Source organism: Bos indicus, chromosome 9, assembly GCF_029378745.1.
Source record: "Bos indicus isolate NIAB-ARS_2022 breed Sahiwal x Tharparkar chromosome 9, NIAB-ARS_B.indTharparkar_mat_pri_1.0, whole genome shotgun sequence".
Lineage (NCBI taxonomy): Eukaryota > Metazoa > Chordata > Mammalia > Artiodactyla > Bovidae > Bos > Bos indicus.
Genome location: NC_091768.1, coordinates 9,118,327 through 9,145,350, shown reverse-complemented (window position 1 = coordinate 9,145,350; position 27,024 = coordinate 9,118,327). Strand labels below are relative to the sequence as shown.

The 27,024-nt window shown below is 39.3% G+C and overlaps 1 protein-coding gene across 2 annotated transcripts in view; it reads right to left on the bottom strand.

Annotated features, from left to right (window-relative positions):
• Positions 1 to 27,024, bottom strand: part of COL19A1 (collagen type XIX alpha 1 chain) — a 452,305-nt gene that overhangs the window by 316,983 nt on the left and 108,298 nt on the right. For both annotated transcript variants that reach the window (XM_070795674.1, XM_070795673.1), the window contains exons 10-11: positions 7,389 to 7,433; positions 4,619 to 4,663 (exon numbers count right to left, since the gene is read on the bottom strand). In XM_070795674.1, coding sequence (XP_070651775.1) covers positions 4,619 to 4,663; positions 7,389 to 7,433 — 90 coding nt within the window. The remainder of the gene's footprint in view (positions 1 to 4,618; positions 4,664 to 7,388; positions 7,434 to 27,024) is intronic.

The following is a 27,024-nucleotide window of genomic DNA, read 5'->3' as shown; positions in this document are numbered from 1 at the left end:
TTCCATCAACAGAGGAATGGATAAGGAAGATATGGTTCATATATACAATGGAATATTATTCAGCCATAAAAAAGAATGAAGTAATGACATTTGCAGCAGCATGGATGCACCCGGAGATTATCATACGGAGTGAAGCAAATCTAAGAGGAAACTAAGTAAGAGTAAGACAAAGGCACGTGGAGTGTAAAATGTGACAGAAATGAACCCGTCTACAAAACAGACACAGTCACCGACAGAGAACAGACTTGTTGCTACCAAGGGCAGGGGCTGCGGGAGGGGTGGATTAACAGTTGGGATCAGCAGATGCAAGCTTTTACATACAGATGAATAAAGAGTAAGACCCTACCACATAGCACAGGGAACGACAGTGTCCTGTGGAATTTTCCATGATGGAAAAGCATATGAAACAGAATATATATATATATATATATATATATATATATATATATATATATATCTGAGTCATTTTTCCGTACAGCAGAAATTAACACAACATTGGGAATCAACTATCCTTTAATAATATGAATTTAAAAAATAAGAGTGAACTCTTCTCTTTGTTTATTGCTAGCAGTAGCCACATAACATCTATGGTAATACTGAAGGAACCTAAGGAAAATCTCTCAAAGAAGGTATGGTTATGACCACTCTGACAGAAACAGAGAAATTCCAACATGGACCTCAGCTGGGGGTCAGTTCCTCAGCCAGAATATAGACCTCTCCCTTCCTGACTCCTGGGCCATGCTGTCAGAGATCCAGGGATCCCTGGATGATGCTCTAACCAGGAACAGGGTGGTGAGTCAAGGTCACTCCTAAGATAAACCAAAACATGGTGAATCTGAAGAGGGCTGTCTTCTGGGAGAGTCCTACCAGTACCATAAACTAACCTTTGAGGGGAAGAATGATTCTCTCAAGTAATTTTCACTTCAGGACTGACTTGTCTGGTCCATGTCCAGGTAATGAATTATTTATGTTTCTCTCATGTTATAAACTGCAATAGACTCAGGAATATGCTTTCAAATGAGGTCCTCTATACTTGTTCAAGTTTCACTGTGTGTGTGTGTGTGTGTGTGTGTGTGTGTGCGTGTGTGTGTGTGTCTGAACTGAGTGCAGCATCTTCAATACGTTGAGGAACCATGTGACAGGTTTGGATTAAGCCACCCTGAAAGCTCCTTTTCTAGCCATAAAGAAAAGCAGCAGATTTCTCTACTTGGTTTATTATATTGGGTTATAGAAATATCACCTGAAAACCTTTATGTGGCATTTTCTTTTAGTTGATAAACTTTTCTTTTTTGGTCAGTAGCCACGTGGCTGTGATAGATACGATATCTCTAACAATAACTTCCTGAATTATTTCACTTTGCAACTAATGAATTATGTCATTTATAACAGTCTAATTTTAAATATCATATATGAAACGATTCACCAGTCTAGATTCGATGCACAATACTGGATGCTTGGGGCTGGTGCACTGGGATGACCCAGAGGGATGGTACAGGGAGGGAGGAGGGAGGAGGGAGAAGGGTTCAGGATGGGGAACACGTGTATACCTGTGGCGGATTCATGTTGATATATGGCAAAACCAATACAATATTGTAAAGTTAAAAAATAAAAAAATAAAATAAAATAGAAAAAAAAATAAACACAGTAAAGGCCACATTAACGTAACTAAGGAATAAAGGTGAGTCTTATTTTCCCTGCATACTCAGTTTTCCACAAAGAACTGAAATTCAAATGAGATTGTCTTTGTTCAGAAAACAAATTGGGACATAAGCAGTCCAAAAATCTCATTCTGGCTTCACACTGAAATGAGTGCCTCACATAATTTTCCTGTTTAATCCAGAAACAAAAAGTTACTAATCTAGAAATGAAGGCTTGATATCAATCATTTATCTTATGGAAAAATATGTGTGGTCATGTATCATAATCAAACAGCATTAACACTGAAAAAACTAAAACGTCCCACAAATGGTAAATAATAATCAAAACAGAACACATTTTCTAACGTAAAGATTGTTATGTAAATCTTACATTTGACCATTAACCACTTGAATTGTGCTTATCATTCAAGATATTGTCTTTTCTCTTTGGTGCTTGCTTTCTTTCTGATATCTCAACCATATTCTCCATAAGTATTTTCACTCTTGGTGAGATGGACTATCTGAAGGCAACAGTTAACAGACATAAAGAATTTAGAAGGAAAATCTTTGAAGACAAATGTATTGAATGTTTTTCTGTAACTCATAACCTGTGAGAAACTATTTATTACTGAGCAATACCAACTCTATATGTAAAATATTAAAATAGCCACCAAGATTTTAGTGAGATGGTGACTTTAAATTACAGAGAATATATCTGTTTTTCTTGCTCATTCTCATTTATTCCTACAGGTAAGGTCCCATTAATAAAATAGGAATGTATGTAAATAAAGCATTCATTTAATGCCATGGTCTTGCAATGACCATTATTCTAAAGCAAAAATATTCAAGAGACTTCTAAGAAGGAAGATTCTTTTAAAAAATAATCATCACTCAGTGGACTCAGTTACAGGTTTATTGTATGGCTGTCCTGACTCCCTCTCACTGTTCTGTGAGGAAACGTAATTACCAAATAGCTTATAACATGCATAATTTATCTTATAATAGATGCTCATTCTCTCTATAAATACCTAATGAAGAAGCAAGTTACTGACCACTGCCCAGAAAACTCAACACAGGCCATCCAGTCTAATTTGAGATGATCTTTTTCCCCTTCTAGCCTCCGTTCTGGCTGTCCAATTACATGGCATTTTATGAAACAAAAGAATGGTGCTGTTTTTGTTCTATTTGAAGATAAAGCTAGACATATGAAATGCAGAAGAATGCAAATGATTGTGTGAAGGGAAATTCTGGATAACTAAGACACTTCTATCCTATACAGTGGCTCAGTGGTAAAGAAGCCACCTGCCAATGCAAGAGATGCAGCTTCAATCCCTGCGTCAGGAAGATCCCCTGGAGTAGGAAATGACAACCCACTCCAGTGTTCTTGCCTAGAAAATTCCCCTCTTACACTGTTGGTGGGAATGCTAACTAGTACAGCCACTGTGCAGAACAGTGTGGAGATTCCTTAAAAAACTGGAAATAGAACTGCCGTATGACCTAGCAATTCCACTGCTGGGCATACACACCAAGGAAACCAGAATTGAAAGAGACACGTGTACCCCAATGTTCATCGCAGCACTGTTTATAATAGCCAGGACATGGAAGCAACCTAGATGTCCATCAGCAGATGAATGGATAAGAAAGCTGTGGTACATATACACAATGGAGTATTACTCAGCCATTAAAAAGAATCCATTTGAATCAGTTCTAATGAGGTGGGTGAAACTGGAGCCTATTATATAAGCCAGAAAGAAAAACACCAATACAGTATACTAACGCATATATATGGAATTTAGAAAGATGGTAAGGATAACCCTGTATGAGAGATAGCAAAAGAGACACAGATGTATAGAACAGTCTTTTGGACTCTGTGGGAGAGGGTGAGGGTGGGATGATTTGGGAGAATGGCATTGAAACATGTATATTATCATATGTGAAACAGATCACCAGTCCAGGTTTGATGCATGATACAGGGTGCTTGGGGCTGGTGCACTGGGATGACCCAGAGGGATGGGATGGGGAGGGAGGTGGGAGGGGGGTTCAGGATGGGGAACACATGTACACCCGTGGCAGATTCATGTCAATGTATGGCAAAACCAATACCATATTGTAAAGTAATTAGCCTCCAATTAAAATAAATTTATATTAAAAAAAAAAAGAAAATTCCATGGACAGAGGAGCCTGGTGGGCTACAGTCCATAGAGTTACAAAAGAGTCAGACACTACTTGGCAACTAAACAACAATAAGACACTTCTATCTTCCATGCTTTCAATTCAAAGCCAATTGCTTTGAACTGAAATTCAAATGATTTCAGCTTGAATTGATTCAGAATGATTGCTTGAACAGAGGGGTTAACAACTTGCCTCGGCTCTAATCTGCAGCCCTTTCCATGTGAGTTCTCTTTACCTCTGAGTCTGATAACCAGCAGTCTGAGGGGATTTCAGGAGTTCCCTATGTCCGATCTGTGGTATCACACAGTCTTGATGTTCCAAAACATTGCCTCTGCCTTTTAAATATTCCCTTTATTCAACTCTTTCACACTGTTTTATTTTGAATGTGCCACCCATTTTCTGTTGGATCCTGTCTATTGCAATTTATTTAGTTCTACCTATTTATTTCCTCAGGGAAAATTCTGCTGATGGCATATAAATAAAGCATTTATTTAGACTTGGACACGTCATCATCCATCAGTGCTGTTGTGGCACAAAAACACCGTAAATATTTGAATCATTTCTATATCAGTGGAATGATTTCACTAGAAATGTGTAGAAATAACTACCACTTAAACAAGTTTAGAAAGATGTCTGACAGTCACTGATTTGCTAAGTCTACTCTGAGTGAGACAAACATTTTATAGAATTTCTATAAAATCACTGAACTGATTTTATGGAAAGCACAAAATCAAATTAGATATTCTAGTCCAGAATATTTTCAAGAACACAGCTTGTTCTCACAGTTAAGTATGAAAAGTGATCTTTACCTTTTCGCCAGTTTCTCCTTTGCTGCCTTCAAAACCTTGCTCTCCCTGTAGAAGAGGAATACGACATGTATAATAATAGGTATGCTACTTTTAACACATGTAATTATTACAATAAAAGTAATAGTTTCTAAATTTGAAAAATCAATAACTGTATATATTAAAGTGTTTCTAAAATATAAGCTGAAAACCAATATTAAAGTTACACAAAATTTTAATTACTCACTGAAGGAATGATTTTCCAGGGTACAAGCTCTAGTTTCACTACTTCCAATGCAATTTGATACTCACAAGCCTGAATTTCTCCATCCATAAGACCTTTCTCATAGGTTTTTTGACAATTGAATGCATCAAATACTGTGCCTGGCAAAGACTGTCAGTCACTATTGCTATTACTACTCTCACTGTTGATTCCACTAGACGCAGTAGGAACGTCCTTCTCAAGCTGACTTCCATGAAGACTGTTCCAGGGAGAGGTGTGTGATGAACGAGCCGAGAGTTCTGGCTCCAGCTCTGAGGCCAGCGCCAGGCTCCTTCCCACCCAGATGGCCTGCCTCTCCAGCACAGAACACGGTGGGCTCTCATGCACCATATTGACTCTGAGAGGTAGAAGCCCCCTATTCTTCAACTAAACCTCTCTCATCTGACAAGCTTATTTTCCCACTTAACTCTGTACAGATATTTAGAGCACTGATGTTTCATTCATAAAATCAGTAACTATTCATTGAATGCCAAATGTATGTCAGGCCCTCATGACAATATAGCCAGCAAGGAAATGTTGGGGAGGGTCATACACACCCCTTCACTTACAAGAAGTGCTCAGTAAACATTTCCTGAGTGCACCAAGACAAGGGGATGAAGGGTTTTTTATCTCCAGTTTTTTTTCCTGCAATTCTTCAAAGTGACACAATACAATTTACATTATACGTTGAAACAAAATGCAGCTCTTTCCTATGTGTATATATAGTCTGTGTATACTATATATATAAAATCATATGTATGTGTGTATATGGACACATATATACATGATTAAATAATTACATCTGGTGTCCCAGATGGTAAAGAATCTGCCTGCAATGCAGGAGACCTAGGTTCGAGCCCTGGGTAGGGAAGGTCCCCTGGAGAAGGAATGGCTACCTACTCCAGTATTCCTGCCTGGAGAATTCCATGGACAAAGGAGCCTGGTGGGCTACAGTCCATGGGATCACAAAGTGTCAGACATGACTTAGCCATTAACACTTTCACTTTCTGCTTCATCTATCCTCAAAAAATGTACCAGGAAAGAAAGCAAGTTAGATTTGTGTACATTTGCCACTGAATGTGTGGTCTATCTTTTTCTTCCATTTTTCCTAAAATACAGACTTTAACTTGATCTGTTGATTCAAGCTGACATGAAGCTGCTAAATGGCCCAGTACCCCAGCCACAACGCCAGCATGAAGCAGCCACCACAAACAACTTTTGGAAAGTCCAAAACTATTTCCCAGCAGATAAATCTACACATCCCTTGGCTGGCAACTCGACTCACAGATGTGGCACATGCTGTATTACTGGGTTTTGTCTAGAACTGCTGGGAAGAAATGCAGAGGCTTGCTATTTCTTCTCTGCCAAATCAATCTTGGTGTTTTCATCAAGCAAGTAAAGGAAGATTTCTTCAAAAGCTATAACTATAGATAACTGCCTATCTTTTTAAGGTAGTTTTTTAGCTACAGAGCAAAACCTAGATGCTATAGTAACTTCTGACTTCTGGTTGCTAAAGTCTGTGAAACATCTTCAGAGCATAGAAATGACATGACTGGTGGGCATTTAATATTGCATCAATAATGCTCTCCCCTGTGGTGGGTTATCTGGGTGGTATCATGACAGCTGGCCCCACCCAAAGTGGCCCCTCATCTCTTCAGAAAACTGGAATAAGCCAGTCTCTGTGTTTCCAATAATGCTGGTCACATCCAATCATATTTCTCCTCAGGGGAAGAAATCAGCCTTTGGACAGTAAAGGATGAAATGAAGTTCAGCTTGGTGAAAAGAAAGATTCTAGGCTCAAAGAATCTGGCCAATGCAAAAATCCTTATTATGTACAAGTTTATCATTCTGAAACATTTTTTGAGGAGATCACTTGCAACATCTTTGCAATATTTACTATTTTATGCCATTGTAACTATTACATTTAGCTCAATCTGGGAAATAACAAAAAAGGAAAAAAAGTAACCACAAATAGTCAAAAGCAGTCAGTCCTGTTCTAGACTTCATTTAGCTTCCCTGGGGGCTCAGCAGTTAAGAATCTACCTGCCAATGCAGGAGACCTGGGTTTGACCCCTGGGTCAGGAAGATCCCCTGGAGAAGGAAATGGCAACCCACTCCAGTATTCTTGCCTGGGAAATCCCATGAACAAAGGAGCTTGGCAGGCTACAGTCCATGGGGTCACCAAAGAGTCAGACACGACTGAGTGACTAAACACCACCAAAATTTAGACTCTTGGTGAAAACATTCCCAGAGCAGCTGTCACACTCCCAGGCCCCAGAAAGCACCACTACCCATTCTCCAGAGAAGCATGTGGCCAAGCCCCTCTCATAAAGCTCTGCCCTAGAGCAGCTCCTCTGAGAAGGGATTGCTACCATGGGTTCTCTTTGAGAAGAAAGATCAAGTGGTGGTCAAGTCAGGGGACTAATTCAGTCTCACCAAATTTCCTGAATCTTCACTATATCATGTGCAACTTCAACTTTTGAGATGTTAAAAGTTCTTAACTAACATGAAACATTAAAAAAAAAAGTTTACCTTTTGACCAGGTAAGCCTGGAGTGCCACGTAAACCATTTTCACCCTAAAAGAAATACACAGAATAAATTTCATTGTCACAAAACACAAACGAATGAAGAAATTCTGCATTGCTAACCATCAGTTCTAGAGTTGTGGGGCAAGGCAGCCTAATGCTGAATGTTCAGTGAGTACAGGGGCTTTGCATCCACCCCTCAGCTGCCAGCGCCAGGACTAGCGCTTTCATTCAGAAAATAAGAACGCGGAGGCTCTGACAGGTTTCACCTAACTAGGAGCATCACCTAAGATTTGAAGGTAGGTCTCTCTGATTCCACAGCCCATGCATTCCCATTTGCTACTTAGTGTCTTCCGTTTTATTTTCTCTTTCAAATCTCTGGGCATACTGTTCTAGTCTGACACAGGTTCTCTATGGGCCAAGTACTGTTCTGACAACACAGTTATGACCATCTTCTTACAGATGATTATACAATCAGGAGATAGAACTGGAATTAGAGTTCACATAATTCACTTCTGTGCATCTAACCGCCCCTCTTCATTGTCTCATGGAAAAGATTTTGTTCTGGTGACCTCTTATCTAAAAACTTATGTGTGTGTATCTATGTGTGTGTGTGTGTGTGTGTGTATATATATATATATATGTTTGTGTATATATATATATATATATATATATAGCACCACCGACTCAAGGACATGAATTTGAGCAAACTCAGAGAGATAGCAGAGGACAGAGGAGCCTGGTGTGCTACAGTCCATGGGGTCACAAAGAGTCAGATACAACTTAGTGACTTAACAACAGCAACAACTATATATATATACACACACACACATATACGTATGTGTATAACCTCAGATATGCAGATGACACCACCCTTATGGCAGAAAGTGAAGAAGAACTAAAGAGCCTCTTGATGAAAGTGAAAGAGGAGAGTGAAAAAGTTGGCTTAAAGTGCAACATTCAGAAAACTAAGATCATGACACCTGGTCCCATCACTTCATGGGAAATAGATGGGGAAACAGTGGAAACAGTGGCTGACTTTATTTTTCTGGGCTCCAAAATCACTGCAGATGGTGATTGCAGCCATGAAATTAAAAGATGCTTGCTCCTTGGAAGGAAAGTTATGACCAACCTAGATAGCATATTCAAAAGCAGAGACATTACTTTGCCAACAAAGGTCCATCTAGTCAAGGCTATAGTTTTTCCAGTGGTCATGTATGGATGTGAGAGTTGGACTATAAAGAAAGCTGAGCACCAAAGAATTGATGCTTTTGAACTGTGGTGTTGGAGAAGACTCTTGAGAGACCTTTGGACTGCAAGGAAATCCAACCAGTCCATCCTAAAGGAGATCAGTCCTGGGTGTTCATTGGAAGGACTGATGTGGAAGCTGAAACTCCAATACTTGGCCACCTGATGCAGACAGGTGACTCATTTGAAAAGACCCTGATGCTGGGAAAGATTGAAGGTTGGAGGAGAAGGGGACGACATAGTATGAGATGGTTGGATGGCATCACCGACTCAATGGACATGGGTTTGGGTGGACTCCGGGAGTTGGTGATGGACAGGGAGGCCTGGCGTGCTGCAGTTCATGGGGTCGCAAAGAGTCGGACATGACTAAGCGACTGAACTGAACTGAACTGATATACGTATACATATATATACATATATATGCATATGTGTATACACACACGTGCGCACACACACACATATAAAGAGCATATACTTTCTTGCTCATTCCTGTCAATTGTCTTTAAATCAGTTTTAAAGACATGCTGATGCTGTTTTACTTGAAACAGTTACTTGGGAGAATTTTCAGTTCTTCCCAGTCCATCTGGTTCCTTTGCTGGGTCTGAAGGTTTTCAGCAGAGGCCTATCAGTTTCCATTACTGGAATTCACGGGCCATCTCTTTGACAAGCCTGCTTTGCAAACAGCACATGAGCTAGAATGAGATACCCAGGGAGGATGTGCACATTCCCAGTGGAGCCTCAGGAATTCAGCTGCTCCAAGGAAGTGACTTGGGCTCCCGAGTTTCCAGGTTTAGAAAGCTCAAAACAAACTAGCAATTCTATTGACCACTTTATTTCCGGCAAACATTTTTAAGACAATAGTTTTTTTAAAGTATTACCTAGAATGAAGTTAGATATCACTTCTTAGAATTTTTAAAATAAAATTCAAATATATGAAGAAAAAAATCATGTCTTCAAATTTTAAAATAGCAATAATATATTCTGTTTAAGCCTAGAAAGATCTTTATCATTTCATCAGTTAGTACATTTCTGGAAAGGTTCCATCATTTTTAGCCGCAGCGGACTGCTCTATGTGTGTGCTCAGTTGCTAATTCGTGTCCAATACCTTGTGACCCCATGGACTGTAGCCAGACAGGCTCCTCTGTCCACGGGATTTTCCAGGCAAGAATAATGGAGTGGGTCGCCATTTCCTCCTCCAGGGGCTCTTCCTGACTCGGGGCCAAACTCACATGTCCTGCGTCTCCTGCATTGGCAGGCAGATTCTTTCCTCACTGAACCACTTGGGATGCCCCATACTGCGATATACGTGCACATAATTTTAAAGATGAAGGCTTTTCTTCAGTTAAATTATCTGTGTTGCACAGTAAAACTGCTTTTATCACAGAATATACTGGACACCAAAGGCAAAACTTTGTGGCTAAGTTTAAGAAGTGTTGAAGCAGCAATAAAATACTATGTTCTTATCTATGTAATAAATATATTCAGATTACTTAAAAAGGTATATAGTTTTAGACCTCAGGCATCCCACAATTACATTAGAAACTTCCCATTTTGTTTAATAAAGTGATAGTCAAAGCACATTCAGATTTGACCCCAGGGTGCATTCTGTGGAAACAGCTTCTGTTACTCATCACAGAACTATGTCCATTTGTCCATGAGGAACACAATTATTTTCATGGGTTGGTTCAATATAACGTTTTATATCATTTTACAAGTTACACATGATAACAAGATATGGTATGTAATCCAGTAAAGCACGCTGACACAGTGCACATTGCCAAAAATACTTTTTGGAAAAAGGAGAGGAGTACCAGTAGCTCCCTGCTGTCTTTGCTCACGGCTCACTCTTCTATACCATGTGCTGTGAGAACTGGCACCTAAAGACCCGCCTCTGGGGTTATGTCAGGTTAGGGTCACACCTGGATGATCTGGCAACTGGGTACCAAAAGTCCTTAAGAGGAAGAAAGCTTCTCTTTTTGATGGACGTTGGTCTTATGACTGTTATAATGAAAATGTTTTCCTATGGCCAGTGTTAACTGATCTCTGATCTTTCCTGACCAAAAATTTGTTTTGTAAACATAATTCTAAACTCCATGATATATGGAATTTAGAAAAACGGTAACAATAACCCTGTATACGATACAGCAAAAGAGACACTGATGTATAGAACAGTCTTTTGGACTCTGTGGGAGAGGGAGAGGGTGGGATGATTTGGGAGAATGGCATTGAAACATGTTTAATATCATATATGAAATGAGTCGCCAGTCCAGGTTCAATGCACAATACTGGATGCTTGGGGCTGGTGCACTGTGATGACCCAGAGGGATGGTACAGGGAGGGAGGAGGGAGGTGGATTCAGGATGGGGAACACGTGTATACCTGTGGCAGATACATGTTGATATATGGCAAAACCAATACAATATTGTAAAGTTAAAAAATAAAAATAATAAAAAAAATTTTTTTTAAGTATGATTAGCCCTTTAAATTTAGGTTAATTAGAACACTATACACAAAACAAATTACAGAATAATTAAAGTGGTAATATAAATAAAACTACTTTAAAAATTAAAAAAAAATAAAATAAACTCCATGATACCCCAATCGACAGCACTGATCATTCTCCCAGGAAATGAGTTGGCTTCACAGGACACAATAACATGTGGAAGATTTTGAGATATCAGGAAACTTTTGATGCTTAAACTGTGCAACTCTGGTATTCAGAAACATATTTATTTTCTTCTCACAGATTTTCTTAAAGTTACCACAGAGGTCTGTCATAGAAACTTATAATCATTTAAAACCATTTGGCATTTTTCCAGTCCCTGAGGGACAAGTTAGCATATCTGTTTTCAACTCTATCCCAAAATATTATTAAGTAGCATAACAACTGGCCTTCCCTGGTGGCCCAGCTGGTAAAGAATCCACCTGCAGTGCAGGAGACCTCATGTGATTCCTGGGTCAGGAAGATTTCCCTGGAGGAGGGATAAGCTGCCCGCTCCACTGTTCTTGGGCTTCCCTGATGGCTCAGAAAGTAAAGAATCCGCCTGTAATGTGGGAGACCTTGGTTTGATCCCTGGGTTGAGAAGATCTCCTGGAGGATTGCATGGCACATGGGAACCCACTCCAGTATTCCTGCCTGGAGAGTCCCCACGGACAGAGGTGCCTGGCGGGCTACAGTCCATGGGGTCGCAAAGAGTCAGCCACAACTGAGCAACTAAGCACAGCATAGCATAACAGCTGAAGGAAATAATAGTCTTAAAGAGCAAAATTTTGTTTAAGAGATTAACAGACTATGTTTCTCCTGTCAAGGTTTTATCTAAAACCTAAGTTGTGTCAAGAGAATGAGCCTTCCCAACTCTGAATCACAGTTTCAAAACTCTTGTGCCCATGCAGCTTGGGATCAAATTGAATTCTATTCAATAAATGCCTGCCTGAAATTACTGGTGGAGCTGACATTAGCTGTTTTTTCTAAACTCTTGCTGTCCCTCGGTGTTCCTAGTCTCAGTACAGGAAGAATTAAGAAGTTTCTTTGGCTTCCCATCAGTATTTTAGCCCATTATTGAAAGAAAATTACAATCAATGCTTCTTGTCTCTACTATAATGTTCAAAGCTTGTTTCTGTGGCATGTAGCTTCTCTCAGGTTTATCCATCAAAGGGCCTGTGCTCCTTTCTTATTAGGAATTCAAGGTCCAAATGGGCCACAGATGAATATGAGTAATAAAAAGCAGGGGAAAAAAATCTAACATTGCTGCTGAGAGCCTTGTCACTATGTTATTGCTGCAATACATAGCAAGTCTTCAACTTCACAGCTCAGGTCAGCTCAGTCGCTCGGTCATGTCCGACTCTTTGCAACCTCATGGACTGCAGCACGCCAGGCCTCCCTGTCCATCACCAACTCTCAGAGTTCACCCAGACTCATGTCCATTGAGGCGGTGATGCCATCCAGCCATCTCATCCTCTGTCGTCCCCTTCTCCTCCCGCCTTGAATCCCTCCCAGCATCAGGGTCTTTTCCAATGAGTTAGTTCTTTGCATCAGGTGGCCAAAGTATTGGAGTTTCAGCTTCAGCATCAGTCCTTTCAGTGAATATTCAGGACTGATCTCCTTTAGGATGGATTGGTTGGATCTCCTTGCAGTCCAAGGGACTCTCAACAGTCTTCTCCAACACCACAGTTCAAAAGTATCAATTCTTCGGTGCTCAGCTTTCTTTATAGTCCAACTCTCACATCCATACATGAATATTGGAAAAACCATAGCCTTGACTAGACGAACCTTTGTTGGTAAAGTAATGTCTTTGCTTTTTAATATGCTGTCTAGGTTGGTCATAACTTTCCTTCCAAGGAGTAAGCACCTTTTAATTTCATGGCTGCAATCACTATCTGCAATCATCACTGATCTAGAGCCAGACATCCTGGAATGCGAAGTCAAGTGGGCCTTAGAAAGTATCACTATGAACAAAGCTAGTGGAGGTGACAGAATTCCAGTTGAGCTATTCCAAATTCTGAAAGAGGATGCTGTGAAAGTGCTGCACTCAATATGTCAGCAAATTTGGAAAACTCAGCAGTGGCCACAGGACTGGAAAAGGTCAGTTTTCATTCCAATCCCAAAGAAAAGCAATGCCAAAGAATGCTCAAACTACCGCACAATTGCACTCATCTCACATGCTAGTAAAGTAATGCTCAAAATTCTGCAAGCCAGGCTTCAGCAATATGTGAACCATGAACCTCCTGACGTCAAGTTGGTTTTAGAAAAGGCAGAGGAACCAGATATCAAATTGCAAACATCTGCTGGATCATGGAAAAAGCAAGAGAGTTCCAGAAAAACATCTATTTCTGCTTTACTGACTATGCCAAAGCCTTTGACTGTGTGGATCATAATAAACTGTGGAAAATTCTGCAAGAGATGGGAATACCAGACCATCTGACCTGCCTTTGAGAAATTTGTATGTAGGTCAGGAAGAAACAGTTAGAACTGGACATGGAACAACAGACTGGTTCCAAATAGGAAAAGGAGTACATCAAGGCTGTATATTGTCACCCTGTTTATTTAACTTATATGCAGAGTACATCATGAAAAATGCTGGACTGGAAGAAACACAAGCTGGAATCAAGATTGCCGGGAGAAATATCAATAACCTCAGATATGCAGATGACACCACTCTTACAGCAGAAAGTGAAGAGGAACTGAAAAGCCTCTTGATGAAAGTGAAAGTGGAGAGTGAAAAAGTTGGCTTAAAGCTCACATTCAGAAAACTAAGATCATGGCATCTGGTCCCATCACTTCATGGGAAATAGATGGGGAAACAGTGGAAACAGTGTCAGACTTTATTTTTCTGGGCTCCAAAATCACTGCAGATGGTGACTGCAGCCATGAAATTAAAAGACGCTTACTCCTTGGAAGGAAAGTTATGACCAACCTAGGTAGCATATTAAAAAGCAGAGACATTACTTTGCCAACAAAGGTCCGTCTAGTCAAGGCTATGGTTTTTCCTGTGGTCATGTATGGATGTGAGAGTTAGACTGTGAAGAAGACTGAGCACCAAAGAATTGATGCTTTTGAACTGTGGTGTTGGAGAAGACTCTTGGGACTCCCTTGGGCTGCAAGGAGATCCAACCAGTCCATTCTGAAGGAGATCAGCCCTGGGATTTCTTTGGAAGGAATGATGCTAAAGCTGAAACTTCAGTACTTTGGCCACCTCATGCGAAGATTTGACTCATTGGAAAAGACTCTGATGCTGGGAGGGATTGGGGGCAGGAGGAGAAGGGGATGACAGAGGATGAGATGGCTGGATGGCATCACTGACTCGATGGACGTGAGTCTGGGTGAACTCCGGGAGTTGGTGTTGGACAAGGAGGCCTGGCGTGCTGGGATTCATGGGGTTGCAAAGAGTCGGACACGACTGAGCGACTGATCTGATCTGATCTGAATCACCATCTGCAGTATTTTGGAGCCCAGAAAAATAAAGTCAGCCACTGTTTCCACTGTTTCCCCATCTATTTGCCATGAAGTGATGGGACTGGATGCCGTGATCTTCGTTTTCTGAATGTTGAGCTTTAAGCCAACTTTTTCACTCTCCTCTTTCACTTTCATCAAGAGGCTCTTTAGTTCTTCTTTGCTTTCTGCCATAAGGGTGGTGTCATCTGCATATCTGAGGTTATTGATATTTCTCCCAGCAATCTTGATTCCAGCTTGTGCTTTTTCCAGCCCAGCATTTCTCATGATGTACTCTGCCTATAAGTTAAATAAGCTTGGTGACAATATACAGCCTTGATGTACTCCTTTTCCTATTTGGAACCAGTCTGTTGTTCCATGTCCAGTTCTAACTGTTGTTTCCTGACCTGCATACAGGTTTCTCAAGAGGCAGGTCAGATGGTGTGGTATTCCCATCTCTTGAAGAATTTTCCACAGTTTATTATGATCCACACAGTCAAAGGCTTTGGCATAGTCAATAAAGCAGAAATAGATGTTTTTATGAAACTCTCTTTCTTTTTTGATGATCTAGAGGATGTTGGCAATTTGATCTCTTGTTCCTCTGCCTTTTCTAAAACCAGCTTGAATATCTGGAAGTTCACAGTTCACATATTGCTGAAGCCTGTCTTGGATGATTTTGAGCATTACTTTACTAGTGTGTGAGATGAGTGCAATTGTGTGGTAGCTTGAGCATTCTTTGGCATTACCTTTATTTGTGACTGGAATGAAAACTGACCTTTTCCAGTCCTGTGGCCACTGCTGAGTTTTCCAAATTTCAGCACTAGACATATCGAGTGCAGCACTTTCACAGCATCATCTTTTAGGATTTGAAATAGCTCAACTGGAATCCCATCACCTTTTCCCACTAATTAATTCATATTCATTAATAGAAAATTTACTTAAATTGAGTGCTGAGTGAAATAGCTGAAATAAATATCTGAAGTGAAATGCCAGAATCCTAACATGAAAACCAATAAAGGAGGAAGCCAGAAGTAAATCTGATTTTGATTTTATGTATCACTAACCTGACCTCTGGAGAAGGCAATGGCAACCCACTCCAGTACTCTTGCCTGGAGAATCCCATGGATGGAGGAGCCTGGTAGGCTGCAGTCCATGGGGTCGCTGAGGGTCAGACACGACTGAGCTTCTTCATTTTCATTTTTCACTTTCATGCGTTGGAGAAGGAAATGGCAACCCACTCCAGTGTTCTTGCCTGGAGAATCCCATGGACGGGGGAGCCTGGTGGGTTGGCGATTATGGGGTCTCACAGAATCGGACACGACTAAAGCGACTTAGCAGCAGCAGCAGGAGCAGCCTGACCTCTGCCTTTCTGACAACAGTCCTGCTGTACTTAGACCATAATCTTTCATGATTGAATTTTTATATGGTTCTTACATTCCTGCCACTCAACTAAATATTTTAGGAAATAAAACATACACCTCCTATGTTTTTTTCAGATATTTCATCCAATCAGAGTCCTTTTATTTCAGGGAGGAGTATTTTTTCCTCCTATGTGTGAAGACTTCATTTCAAAAGCTAAATTGTTAAATTAAAAAAGCTATATACTGCATAGGATTGAAAACTTCAAACTTTTTTAATTCTTGTATTTGTTGGATCCTTTATGCAGCTAACACATGGGGATATATTCACATGAATGTTCAGAATAAGGCAAATTTAAAATATTCTTAATAAAAAAATGAATGAGATCCTATTATTACTTATTTTTGTGAATCTTTCAAAGAAGAGAAAGCCAGCCCACCAAAGGTAATACATGGTCAATACATGTCTTAATCACAGTAATATAACCGTGGGGAGTTAGTAACAGGTGAACTCAACATCTACTGTTAGTAGAAACTTTTAACCTGAGTCTATGTGTGTGCACAGTATATGCAGAGGAACACAGGAGAAAACAAGCAGGGGAAGTATTCTTAAACACAGGGTCAGGGGTAAATTGATACATTTGTGTCCACCAGTTTCACCAAAGAATATTAACGTACTGACCCTACTGAAAGCTCTTTAAAGTCAGGCATGTTTGCTTTTAATTCGTATTGTGGAGCACAAAACAACACAGTTTGATGTGTGGATACTGAAACAGTGTCTTCTGAGCCCCAAATTTCTGCCCACTGGTCTTATTTCACACAGGACAAATATCATATGGGTCTTACACACGACATCCCTTTCTGTCAGCATGAAGCTTATTCAGCAAGCCAATCATTTTTCAAATGAGTGTTTGGAGTCCTTTAATGTCATAGTAACTGTCCCCTGGGCACACACACTCCTTTAAAATGTGACACTGAGAACTCAGCACATTATTTATTCCACACATAATCTCAAGTGCACAGAGTAGAGATTAGGACTCACTCACACACACACACACACACAATCTTGTTCTGGATATTAGACAATACTTGCATTACTATAACTTGCTTTTTCAAGGTTAAATTGCTTGTATATACAGTAAATGTGTGGTCAACTAAAACTGCTAAGTTCTCCTTTCAAAGAGGATATTTTTACAATCCTTTTTCAAATTACTGGAGTGCAAATTACACTGGAAAAAAAGAAAGAAAGAAAGTGAAAGTCACTCCGTCATATTCAACTGTTTGTGACCCCATGAACTGTAGGCTGCCAGGTTTCTCTGTCCATGGCACTCTCCTGGCAAGAATACTGGAGTGGGTAGCCAGCTATTCCCTTCTCCAGGGAATCTTCCTGACCAAGGGATCCCAAGTCTCCTGCACTGCAGCCGGACTCTGTACCATCTAAGCCACATTATTCAAATAAAAAACAAAAAATTTTGAAATAGTTTGGGGAAGTAAACATCTCTTTCCATTTATAGCCAAGTTAGGGATTTGAGTTTTGGCCAATGTTGCTGACCTCATTACAAAATCTGGGCTCCAGATTTATGTCATCGGAATGGCTTTCTTACAGTGGATCTGTTAACAATGAGTGTGCGGATAGTTCATTTTCTTGTGAGAGCAGCTGGAAGGCAGTCTTGAGGTGATGTTGAAGCATCACAAAAGTACCAGGAAACAGAAGACAACCAAAGCGAATCATCCACTGAAGTATCTGGAGAGGAGGAGCGGACATCTGAATCAAGTACTCTAACACATGGAGGACAACTGAAGACATAACAAGGGGGACAGTGTCATCAGTAAGCTCCTTTTGGGGACAGTGAGACACCCGGAACTGCAAACTACTTGCAGTCCATAGTGCTCGGGTTGGGTAATTTATAGTTCTACTCCATATCAGTTACTTCAACACACTGAAGGTGCTGAAGGCACCAGCTACTTATCTTTAGTCCTGAGGGAAATGGTTGTGAAAGTCTGGAGGAAGAACACACCTTTGCAATGTTGTAAGAAAGTCAGGAGATTTCCAAACCTAACACAGAGGACAAGACAGCAAGATCACCTGGAGACTTCTGCTTGAGAGAAAAAGGACAGCCTGCTTGCTCCTGGGGAGATGGGAAGCCAGTTCTGGGGCTGCACACTCTCCCCTCTGTTTCTGCTTCCCCAAACCCCACTTCCACAGACAGTGAAAGAGACTTTCACTGAAGCCTTTCAGCATCTGAGGGCCTTTCCAATCCTCCTCAGAATGATTGTCTGACAATCACCCTGTGTTTCTCTTATCTATTGTCCTGGAGCTAAGTCCCCCTGAGTTCTGAACAACTCAACAAGCATTAGGCAGAACCAAGCAGATGCCACGTGCTGGCTGGGTGATAGGGTGACAGGCATGAGGGGCACCCCTAGCCCTTGTTCTCCAGGAGCTCACACGGGGGACTGGAACACAGACTATGTGGGTAATATAAATAAAGTGCTAGTGAGCAGAGTCCAGGGCTGCTAATTCTGCCTCGTGGCCAAGAAGCCGTCATGGAAAAGATGCAATTTTTCTTGTGTTTTGAATTCAGTAATCTGTGAAAATGCAGTGATGGTGGGAGGAAAGAAACATACTGACTGTCTGTGGTTATCCTCTAGAACTTTCTTCTCTTACCCAGCAGGCTCAGGAAGGACCTTCCATGCGCTATGACATCCCTGACCAAGCTGCTAAAATCTCATGTAGACCCATCCACATTAAGAAAATCCTAATATCTGGGCTTGTAGACATCTATAGAAAATACCAAGTGCATCTCTAAACCCACTACTGCATATCTCAGTAATCTACACCAGGAATAAATAATGAGGATAAACTGCAATTAGAAAAGACACATGCATCCCTGTGTTCAAGCAGCACTAGCCACAATAGCCAAGACATGGAGACAAGCTAAATGGCCACTGACAGGTGAATGGATAAAGATGTGGCGCCCATATAGAATCGAGTATTTTGGTGTTTGTTGTTGTTTAGTCTCTAAGATTTATCCGACTCTTCTGCAACCCCTTGGACTGTAGCCCACAAAGCTCCTCTGTCCATGAGATTTCCCAGGCAAGAATATTGAAGTGGGTTGCCACTTCCTTCTCCAGGGGATCTGTCTGACCCAGGAATCGAACCCACATCTCTTGTAGTCTCAAAGAATTGGCAAGCAGATTCTTTACCACTGAGGCACCAGGGAAGCCTCAGTTATAAAATAAATTGAAATATGAAATAATGTCATTTGCAGCAACATAGGTGAATATAGAGATGATCATACTATTGAAATAAGTCAGACAGAGGAAGACAAGTATCATGTGATGTCACTTTTATGTGCGATCTAAAAGAATGACACACGGGAATATCTCTACAAAACAGAAACAGACTCACAGACGTAGAGAACAGACGTGGGTGCAGGAGGGCAGGGGGTGGGGTGGGGTGGAAGGCTGGGACAGCAGATGCAAGCTCTTATATAGGAGGGCCACACAACCAGGTCCTGCTGTACAGCACAGGGAACCGAATTCAGTACCTGTGATAAAGCATAATGTGGAAGAATATGAAAGACGATGTATATGTATGTATATATGTATGTATGTGTATATATATGTATATTACATGTATAACTGAATCAATTTGCAGCAATTAGCCCAACATTGCAAATCAACTATACTTCAATAAAATAAATTCTAAAAAAGAAATAAAACAATTAGCCACTAAACTACGCAGAGAAACAGAGACTATGTGATCTTTTTTTATGGCAATGTTTTAATATTTGTGTGCTAGATTCTCACGGTGCATTAAACCAAACAGGAACATGAGCAGACTAGCGTCTTAAAATCTGGCTAACTGTTTAGCAAATAAAAGTCGAGTGCCTGGGTGCCAGAGAGACTGCATGTGTCGAGCCTGTCATCCATCTGTTGTGTTCTCTGCCAACTGCTCCACTTGGGGTGTGAGTGGAAGGCATTAGGAGGGAATAAGAAACCATTAAGAAATAAAATCAACTGCAGAGTGAGCAAGTTTCTTTTTCTTTTTCCTGTTCTTCTATTACCTCTGTCCTTCTCAGGTTTCTGTTTATTTTGGTGCTAGCTGTATCAATAGACTGCCCGCAGATAAGACAATTAAATGAGACTCACCCTAGGTAAAGGCAGTCGTTTTTCACTGATAATTCAAGTATCATTCTTGTAACTTTAGTAAGTGAAGCCAACAAGTAGTGTGACAAAACTCTTTTGTGATCATTTTTTTTCCATAAATAGACATTGCTTATGGTAAGAAGTTCAATCCTATGTCCAGATTTAACTATCCCTTCATTTACTGCAGAATTCTCTGAAATACAAGAGTATACATGTGATTCTCTGTTAAGAGGTATTTTCTCTAACATAGAGCCCGTACCAGTTTTATAAATCTTGACAATTCACAGAACGGAAATATCCCATTTTTAGAATAAAGCTGTGTTGCACTTTTTTTTCTCCTTATTTAGTTTGCAATTCAGACAATAAGTTGTCACATATAAATAGATATTTTAACTTTTTTAACTTGGGAAGAACTCTGAAATTAGTCTTAATTCTTAATTTCACTGGCAAGCTGGGTGAAACCAGATAATACAGGGAGAAAGCCAAATGACAAAAATTCTGTAGTTTTCTCAAAACACTCCTGTAAGTTTCAGAGTTTCTCAGACATTAATGCTACATCTGGACCAGGGCTGCTGCAGAGTTCATTATAATTCACAACAGCTACCACCCTTGTCTGTGCTTTTATAAATTGTAACAGCATCTGCCTTTTTTTCCTGAAGCTGCAGTCTTCTCATAAAATGTCTTTTTAAGGGAAAATTGAGATGCAAAGATCAGAGTCATTTCGTTTTCCAACAGAAAAGAAATACAAAGACAGTTAGGGAACAATGGATTTGCCTGGTTTAGTCTCATCCTGCTACAAATACTGGGGGCTTCAGAGTTTATGGTGAAAAGACCTGTCACACAAAACAGATCACAATGAGGATAGTTAGTCTGGCTATTTTTAAGTGCAACTTGGCAACTCTCTCCACGTTATCAGATACACTACTCTGGCGCCTTAGTGCATGTGACTTTTTACCTCTAGAAGTTTGATTTTTTTTTTTTTTTTAATAAAGTCACAACACTAAGTGAAGCACTTGTATTTTTGATCAAATGATTATCTAAATCTTTTTGGTTAAGTGAATAAAAAATATACATATTTAGATATCAAACGCATATTTGGTGGAGAGCATAAAGAGAATTTTTTGGTTAGATGTTGAGGTTAGGTTAATCTGGAGAGTGTTCCCGTGACTGGCCTGCCTGGAGGTGGATGTGCAGGACAGACAAGATCTCCAGAGAGTCAGGTGTGGCAAACTCGAAAGAATATTTCAAATATAATTTTGAATTTGGAAACCAAACAAAATAAACTGTATTGTTTTCATAGTACTTATTTCAGAAGGTAAAGCTACACAAAATCCTTTCATTTGGTGAAAAACATGCTGATGATTTTCAAGAGGTGGACATAATTTTCTGAGGTTGGGAGGGTTATCTCTAAGGACAGGCAGATTATTGACATTTCTCAAAAGAAGTCGTACAAATGACCAACATGTACATGAAAAGGTGTTCAGGATCATTAACTTAAAGAAATGCAAATCAAAACCACAAGGAAATACCATTTAACATGTTAGAATGACTTTTATAAAAAAAGACAAAAGATAACAACTGTTGCCAAAGATGCAGAGAAAGGAACACTTATGTACTATTGGTTCAAATGTATTTTAAATAAGCAAACTAAATTTCATTTTTTCCTACTAAATCAAAATATTGAGCCTAAAATAAGGGTCTATAGATTTCACATTTAATTTCCAAATACATGGGGTTTCTAAAGTATACTTGATATTAATTTTTCATTTTGATGTTAATTTTTCATTTAAATGTTTTTTTCTTTGCAATCACCCTCTGTGTTTCGTCAGTCTTTTAACTTTACTGAGGCTTTCAATGGCTAAGTCAAAGATCTCTCTTGGTAAATGTCACATTGCACCTTAAATTATGTGGGCTATTTTCAAATATCTTTTGATATTGAATTTCTATAATAACAATTCCACGGTAATAAGAGAACAGACTCTATGTGATTTCAATACCTTTAGACCATGAAGTTTTTGCACCTTGCTTTGTCTCCCTGAATATATTCCAGTGTCTCTTAGTCTATGGGAACTTAGAATTTGTATCTTACTGTTGTATGAAAATTGTATAAATCTTAATTATGTTGAATTGGCTCATAGTGCATTTCAGGTCTACTATATCCTCCTACTTTTCTGTCCATTCTATAAATTTTTGAGAGTTTGATATTGTCCAATTAAAATCTTAATTTATCTACTTAAAAAGTAATTGCAATATACAGTTGAACTATACATAACTTTGTTCTGTATTTTCCAAGTCTCCTGTAAATGTGCTATCATACTTTCATAATTTAAAAAAGAAAGAATTAAAAAAAAAGGAACCCGTAGACTTCAAGACAAGGGACACTGCTCTCCCTGGAACAGGAAGGAGGAAAGCCCCCGTGCAGTTCCCTCTCTAGGCTGCAGGCAAACAAATTTAAGACCTAATTTGGAACTGTCTGCAAAAAAAAAAAAAAAAATGTGAGCAGCTCAGGGGCACTTCAGAGAAGAAAACATGGTAAAGGTGCAAAAACCATGGATTCATGTGGGTAGAGATTCAGATTCTGATTCCACTATTTATTCAGTTCAGTTCAGTCACTCAGTCGTGTCTGACTCTTTGCGACCCCATGGACTACAGCATGCCAGGCCTCCCTGTCCATCACCAAGTCCCGGAGTTAGTGGTGAAAATTGGGGGAAGTTTCTCCATCTATGAAACAATAACAATAAATCATACCTCATAGAGATATAGTGGGGAATTAATGAAATTATGTAAAGAAGTCTCTTGACACATAATAAACATTTAACACATAATAATCATTTAGTAAATGGCTGCTATTATTATTGTAAAAGTTTGTACTCATGAAATTTTCAGTTAGGTTGAAAATTCATTAGAGTCCTAATATCCAGTTTGTTTTAAGAAGTCAAAGTTATCTAAGATATGCAACTTTTATTTTAAATTTTCCACTTGATATATTTTGAATAAATAATACATATTCACTCAAATGAGTTCTAGTTTATTTAGTCTTTTAGTAAGCTAGAGTTTAGAATAACAAAATAATCAAACTGCTTTTTTTAAAAATTATTTCTATTGTTTACCAAATATTTATATATCAGGTTCTGAGCTGGGACTCTCATGAATTATTTCAGCTCATCTTTAAGGCAAAACTGGAAATTGATACAATATAATTTTTATTTCATAAAAAGAGAACTTAGAAACATAAGTGATGTGCCCTAAATTACACAGAGCAAGGCTTTGAGCTGGGATTCAAATCCCAGATGTTTCTAACTCTGGGTATTTAATAACTGAATGGTAGAACAATGATGGCTATCACTTACTGCACACTTGCTCCATGAAAAGTAAAATTAACATTCTAAAAGTTTTCCCTCGAAAATAAACATTTTAAGACAAATTCCAAATAATTCAGAAGATTAAAAAATTGGTTTTAGCATAAATTAGGCTCTATATTTATTCAATTTTTTACTATCACATTATTAGGATGAAGATTATAATTATTCATATTTTAAAAAACTATCCTTAAAAAGCATATCTGATACATGAAATAGGGAGTGAAGCAGTTTTTTATCTGCAGTAATGAAGTAATGAAGGCAAGTAATGAAGGCAAGCACGCTCTGAGTGAGAAGTCTGGAGGTAACACAGAGGGCAGGATTTGCTCCCAGTGTCCACATCTCATTTTCCCACTGCACATCATGAGGATGTGAGTCGTGAGTACACGTATGTGTGTGTGCATGCTGTATATATGTATGTACGCACTTGTGTGATCTTATTAAACCACTCACTGTTCCTGGAAACTGGACCATCCAAAGTCCTCGTTTTGACTCACAGCGGTTTCTGTCCAAGTAAGCTTACCAGAAGTCCTTAGTGACTAACATCTAAGAACATTTGCTACATAGAGTATATTTTCTTATATGAACCCAGAATGGGAAGCTAACCAAATCTCTTATAAAAACCCTAGCTAAGCTGAATAATTGTAAAGGGAACAGTTATTTTCTTGCCATGTGTTGGCAGTAAGGTCACATATATTATCAGGTTAGAAAATCTATGCAAATCTGTGCAAGGTGATACATATTATAATTACAAAAAAGCATAATTAAATATTATAGTTCTTTTTTTTAATTTAAATTTTAATTATTATTATTTACTTTACAATATTATAGTTCTTATCTTTAAAGTCCTCATGATTCCATAATCCATCTACTGATTTCATAATATAGTGTTCACTATACTATTTTTCTCCTGGGCCCCAGAAGAAAAATGCCGCCTTAAGAAACTAATACTTTGTTCAGGGCCTTGATTTAAAAATATTTACTGCTATCAAACTTCAAAGTATAGGTTTATTTTAGGATAATGGGATTTACATGCAAATCATTGAATTTAATACATGTATCACATTGTACATAAGTGTAAAGTGCAGTTATTATACAAATTCTACTCTGTGCTGCTGAGGGTAGGCTTCCCTTCATTAATATGACTAAAGTGAAAGGAAAGTGAAGTCGCTCAATCGTGTCTGACTCTTTGCGACCCCATGGACTGTAGCCTACCAAGCTCCTCTGTCCATGGGATTTTCCAGGCAACAGTAGCTGGAGTGGATTGCCATTTCCTTCTCCAGGGGATCTTCCCAACCCAGGGATGGAACCCAGGTCTCCCGCATTGTAGACAGACGCTTTACCATCTGAGCCACCAGGGAAGTCTAGTTTAAATATTAAACCTTAAAATAAACTTCACTTTGAGAATATGATACCTGAGATATATGTTCTATGACACTTTGCATATGTTCTTGTTCCGAGTGAACCAATTCACCTTGTTTTATTTTGCCTTGTAACAGAACTCTTAAGCACTTCTAAAACAAGAACCCCAGAGAGTCACAAACGCGGAGAAGCAGAGTCCAAGATGAGCTTGGAGATGCTGTGTGGTCACTTCAGGTGATGGGTTAAGACTGTGGGAGCACACCTTTGAGGCTACATGATACTTTAGGAAGGATTTTTCTATGGAAACTTAGAATCAAGTTATTTTCGTTATAAAACAATGGAAATATTTTACCCCAGACATAAGTACCCATCTTTACAATATAATTTAAAATTTCTGAAAGTCTAAAATAAAAAAATTGATATATCTTCATTGGAGTCAAATATTGAAAACTTACGAATGCTATCAGATAACATAGCAGCTTTATTGCTCTTTTCATTTTGCATATATTTATTAGAGATATTTTAAATAAATGGTAACCTGTGGATTACAGAAATGAGAAAAACACTCTTGAGGTGACATTTCTTCACTGATGAATGTTATAGCCCTCTAACAGCTAAATGAATGACATGTTAGAAGCAGACCTAGCCCCATCAGTGGGACCTTGAAGAAAGGCTATGGTCAACAACTTGATGATTCTACAGACACTGCAAATTGCAGGTCCCAGAAGATGCGGGAAACCGGGACCCAAGAGCTGAGCACAGCCCGATACCATGTTTAGCCCCACAGGAGGCTTCACAGGTTCTCTGCTTATCTGTGAGGCTCTTTGAGAGCAACTCAAGTAAGTTCGAGCCAAGCAAACTGCTGTGGGAAACATGAAACCGGGTTTGCCAGGACAACTGCAGCACGGCCACGACTCCTCTACCACGCTAGCTTTTAAGTTTCCCGGAGATGGTGTCTTCACTCAGATCTTGTGAGACTCACTTCTGTCATCTTTTTGACCAAATGGGCCCCTGGGGCTGAATATTCCTGTTCCCAGAAATACCAAGTCCAAATGAATCATCTCCAGCTGGAATGTTCTCTTGTATCTATTGAACTCTTACTATAGGTAGAGTGTAGGATGAATCACCACATGAAATGTTCTCTACAAATTTGGGCTTCTAAAAAAAGCAGCAGCATATTGAATTCTGAGTCGTGTTTGTCTCTGTAACACCACATTTTGCTCCAGTTCCTTCACTCAGCCTAAAATGCCCTCTCTTTTTTAAGAAACCCTGTATTTTTCTGGAGAGTTTCTTGACTTGCGTTATTCACTTCCTTGCCTGCTGCTTTCTTGCTCTCATGGCCCTTGATGAAGATGGATCTGATCAACTTCTGCCAGGGTTGAGCCTCTGAAGCTCTTGTACTGAGCCCCGTCTGCTGAGAGCAACTTCTCGGGAGTTGAGAGCTTCCTTCACAGACAACCTTATACCTAGTTTTATATGTTTTGGAGTTTCTGCAAATAGGATCCAAGAAATGTCATCTTGGTGCACAGAATTCAATTAACAGTGTTCAATACCAATCTTAGTAAATTATGTTTTAGAGTACAACAGGCGAATTTTATCTGCTTTCCCATCATTCATCATGTAAACACATATAAATCTTACTTTACACCCCAAAATGAAGAAGTCTAATAGTCTATTTCATAGTCCAAGTCCTCCAGTGATTCTTTACTTGGCTTAAAAAAAAAAGTTTGCATATTCAAGTAATTTTTCAAACCCCAATGATCTGAAATCTTAACAATCTGATTGTTATTTTAGGAAGAGACTGGTGAAATGAATGTACAAAGCAAATGTGGATGGAGCAATCTCTTTTAAGAGTTAGGAAATTTCATAGTGTTCTCTGGAGGATACTGCATTTTGCAGGAATTAGACCTTTAAACAGGTGTCTGAAGGAACTTTTACTCATTGAAGAGCCTTTGTTTAATGACAGCAGCACAAATAAGCCCAAATACCTTGCAGCAAGATATCACTGTTTGACAAAGTTTGTTCGGTTTTACAGATTTTGACATTTACAAGAGTAAATAATTTGGATATTAGACTGAATGATTCCTAAGAAAAACAACGCAGCAACAAAGAAGCATTCAGACATCTGAAACATGCTTAAGAAGGACTCAGAAGGTACCTTCAGAACCTCCTAGTACTTCAGCTTCACTCTAGTGACAATGTTAGGTTAATAACCACAGGGTCACAACCATCTAGAT